Genomic DNA, 3,887 nt, shown 5'->3' on the forward strand with positions numbered 1-3,887 from the left:
GAGTCCCCCCATTGTGTGTATGTGTGTGTGGGTTTCCAAAAGGCAGAAAAACCATAGAGATTCAAGTCCAGGGCTCTTATACAGCTTTTGGCACAGGTGAAAGTGACAGAATGTACGGATGCTAGTAGCTGCTGCCAGGCCTTTAGTGTCCAGGAAGTAGGCTCCTTCCCGTCTGTTTAGGAACCTGTCCAATTGTTACCTAACATCCTGGATCCTAGGACTTCTTTAGTAACCCACTACTGATGTATCACCCTTTGGAGGATTCTGGCATCTGTCTCATGTATTGCGATGTCTGCTGAGCCTTGGTTGCTGTAAATAAACACTGTGCCTAGCACTGTGGGAGCTCTGGAAATTATTTAGCCTATTGCTCTGTTCTCCCTCAGAGTTTCTTCCACATTTGCAAATCAGCCAAAGATTAAAAGTGTCCTTGAAGGTTACTTCCTACAGTTATAGTAATTTATTTTATTGTATCTCACAAATGCAGCAGTCCATGAAAAAACATTGGTCCTTCACTGCAGCTTATCTGGAAACCCCTGCACTGGACGGCAGAGCTGGCATTTGCTTGGGACTTGGGGATGAACAGGGATAATTAGGGGGTGAACTTGTGGGGGCACATAGATCCCTCTTTATCCATAGGAATCAAGGAACCCACAAAAGTCAAGAGCTTCAGACTGGTCCACTTAACAGTTGCAACTGAGATTATTTGGGGACGATCTCTGTACCATGAGAATACACTGCATGTGGTAGTAACTGAATATTTTCCAAGTGTAGTTGTTATTGTATAAAGCAAATGTATAGTGGTTTCTTATTAGAGGGCTATGTATTCTCTTTTACTCTTATCCTAGGCCATTTTGCGATAGTGTTTATTACTTAAATTTTCCTTGTTTTTATTTACATGTTGTCTGAAAAATTTAAATAGAAAACTTCAGATATAAACAATTCCTAAGTTCCAGATATATACTCTCCGGTCAGTGTGACAAAACCTTGCATGGCTGTTCTCCATTCTTCCGGGGTGAGAATCATTCCTATGTCCAGCAGTTTCATGGTACACAATGACCATACCTCCGTCCTTTTCTTGGTCAGTTTTGCCACCACACCTGAAATTGGAAAAGGTACAGCCACAGTGCATAAGTGCATGATTAGGATAGAAAATATTTGTAGGTAAAAGACATGAACCAAACAGATGTTTCAGTTGAGGGCAATGTGCTGCACCAGAAAGCATTATGCCTATTTCATAAACAAACATTATTATATGTATGGTGAAAAGTAGTACATGTAGTAGTTAGTGCTATATGTGATTTCAGGCATGGGTGGGTCTTGGAAAAGGTCTGTCTGTGGCTAAGGGAGAGGGAGGACAATGGCATTAGAAAACGGGGTCCACAAGGGTAGAGTGCCATTTTTAGAACAACCACCAGATGGCACTACTTTTTCACATGTGGTTCATATTTGCAGATGAGTGTTGGTTCAACAGGTCTATTACATTTATAGTAACCAGACAGACTGATGTTGTGCAGAAAAGAGCTCTTGTTTCTTTTAGTGAGGTGTTTCTATAAGATCCTACTTGGGATATATCACAAATATAAAAGATTATTGCCTTCTATTAACATGCTTTCTGTCATCTGCTCTCCTCTTGTAATACTCTTAATGTCCAGTAAGTAACATATTTTTCCTAAGAACTCATGATTTTACCATTACCCACAATCATGGTAACTTTAGCTTTCTTCCCTATATAACAATATATTTTTCCTTTTTTTAGAATGGAGCCATGGAAACTCAGTGACCCAGACAGAAGGCCCGGTTATTCTCCCAGAGGGGGCCCCTCTGGTCCTCAACTGCACTTACCAGACTACTTATTCAGCTTCGTTTCTTTTCTGGTACGTCCAGTATTTCCACACAGCTCCTCAGCTCCTCCTGAAGACTGCAACAGAAAACCAGCCGGCAGAGAATCAAGGGTTTGAGGCCACGCTTGTCAAGAGTCACAGCTCCTTCCACCTGCAGAAACCCTCACTGCAGCTGGCAGATTCTGCTGTGTACTACTGCGCCCTGGGGACACAGTGAGGGGAGCTGCAGCAGGCCCTGAGCAAAAACCCAGAGCATGCAGGAAGCTGAGGGGAGCAGCCCTGACAGAGGATGCTTGTGTCCTTCTCTTCCTACGAGATGTCCAAGCAGTTTCCCCAAGACCATGAGCCAGTCTCAGGTCAAATTCCTAGAACCCTCAGAGGTCGTGAGTTAAGCTAAGGTAGGAAGCAGTGGATGTAAGATTAAAGAGAACAATTCTGCTCCCCAGAAGTACTAGTGCTCAGCCTGAAAGGTTTCTTTTTCTTTCAGACTCAAGACTCTCTCATTGCTGACATTTCCTGAAAACACTGACATGTGTTTTTTCTCTACCAATGTGTCTCACCTATTTAAATCTCCTGGGATATTGGGTTCTTCATGCAAATACTAAGAACCAAGCAAAGGGCATCGATCTGTTTTATTGTCCTATTTCAGTCTCCACTACTAAGTTAGGCTCTCCCTCTCCTTGTGCCTGTTGCAAGATATTCAACATTACTCCCCACTGCGCTTGAGCTGCTCAGGGGACGTAGCTGTGGGAGGACCCTCAAGACCAAGCAACTGGGGCAACTCCCTCCCTGACCCTCACTACGCAAGAGACGGGAGGCAGCCTGGTCAGGAAATGCTGTGTCTAGGGAGTTCTCCCTCTTCAGGTCCAGTTTCCTCTGCCATCACCCTACCTGTATAGTCCTAATCATATGGCATAGCTGCTCACCTGAGGTTGGGCTTTATTTCTTTCAAATGGTGGAAAATAGGCTGGGATTTTGATGGCAAACATTAGTTTAAATTAAAATACATCAATATTCTTACATATTTTTCTGTAAAGCAAGTAATATCTGAATGTGAAGACCACAGATGCCTCTCACAAGAAAGACTCACATTGGTTTGTGCATATAAAGAGCTGAAAAGACACCAACTGTCTCTTACTAAGATGGCGAATGGAATGTCAAATCTCATGTTTCTGAAACTGAACTATAGCAGCAGTAGACAGATGAATGATTATCTCTTACCCAAAACTCAGTCAACCTTCCGACCCCAGAATAAAGTCTCTGCTCTTATAAGAAACCGTGGATGTTTCTCTGGGGTTCTTTTCCTTCAGTGCCTTCATGATTACAGTTGCACTGTGGGTTGAGGAGTCCACTAGATGGGAACAAGAAAACTAGGGTTGAGCCCATTATTGGCTCCTTTCTGGGTTATTTTTGATTTTTCCCTTTTACCCAAATTCATACTTCTTTATCTTTTCTATTCTGTTCTGTAATAGTTCAACCATGTGAACTGAATTACCCAGGCTCCTTTTGTCTTAGGCATCTTACTGAATTCAGCCCTGCATAAACACTGGCAAGAGATCTCTGGGTGGGAAGAGGGAAGGGTTGAGAGTTTCTTTCTTGTCTCCTGCCAGCTCATATGGGGTGGCTCTGACCTTCGCTGCATCTGTAACTATAACTTGCGCTCTTTCACAGCTTCCTGTTTGTTTCACTGTGAATGTAATAAGCCATCGATTGAAACGGTCATTTGTACTTCTCTAGACTTTGCTATAATCACAGTGCTGTTAATGTTGTTTTACACATCCTTTAGTGAACAAATATACCCAATTCTATTACGGAATAACTTGTTAGAAGAATCTCTGGCCTAATTTCCCTCCTAACAATGCCTTCAAAAGTGTATCAATGATCTGTGTTTTGGAAATAAGAGAAATTTTCTTCTCATAAAGCTGTTCTCTCAGAAGCTTTAAAAAAAAAGTTTATTGGTACATTTTAGATACACAATATGGTAACATTCATTATTGGGAATTTGTACCTTTACATGATATATCTTGGTTCTTTTTTTTTTTTTTT

General features: G+C 41.9%; 1 gene segment (V, D, J or C); it reads left to right on the forward strand.

Moving 5' to 3' along the window:
• Positions 1-1,587: 1,587 nt before the first annotated feature.
• LOC109118486 lies at positions 1,588-2,186 on the forward strand. The segment is given in 2 exon segments: positions 1,588-1,651; positions 1,757-2,186. Coding segments are annotated over 2 exon segments (476 nt in total).
• Positions 2,187-3,887: the final 1,701 nt, after the last annotated feature.

The sequence above is a fragment of the Fukomys damarensis genome, unplaced genomic scaffold (genome assembly GCF_012274545.1).
Source record: "Fukomys damarensis isolate Sample0158 unplaced genomic scaffold, DMR_v1.0_HiC HiC_scaffold_17, whole genome shotgun sequence".
Taxonomy (NCBI): domain Eukaryota; kingdom Metazoa; phylum Chordata; class Mammalia; order Rodentia; family Bathyergidae; genus Fukomys; species Fukomys damarensis.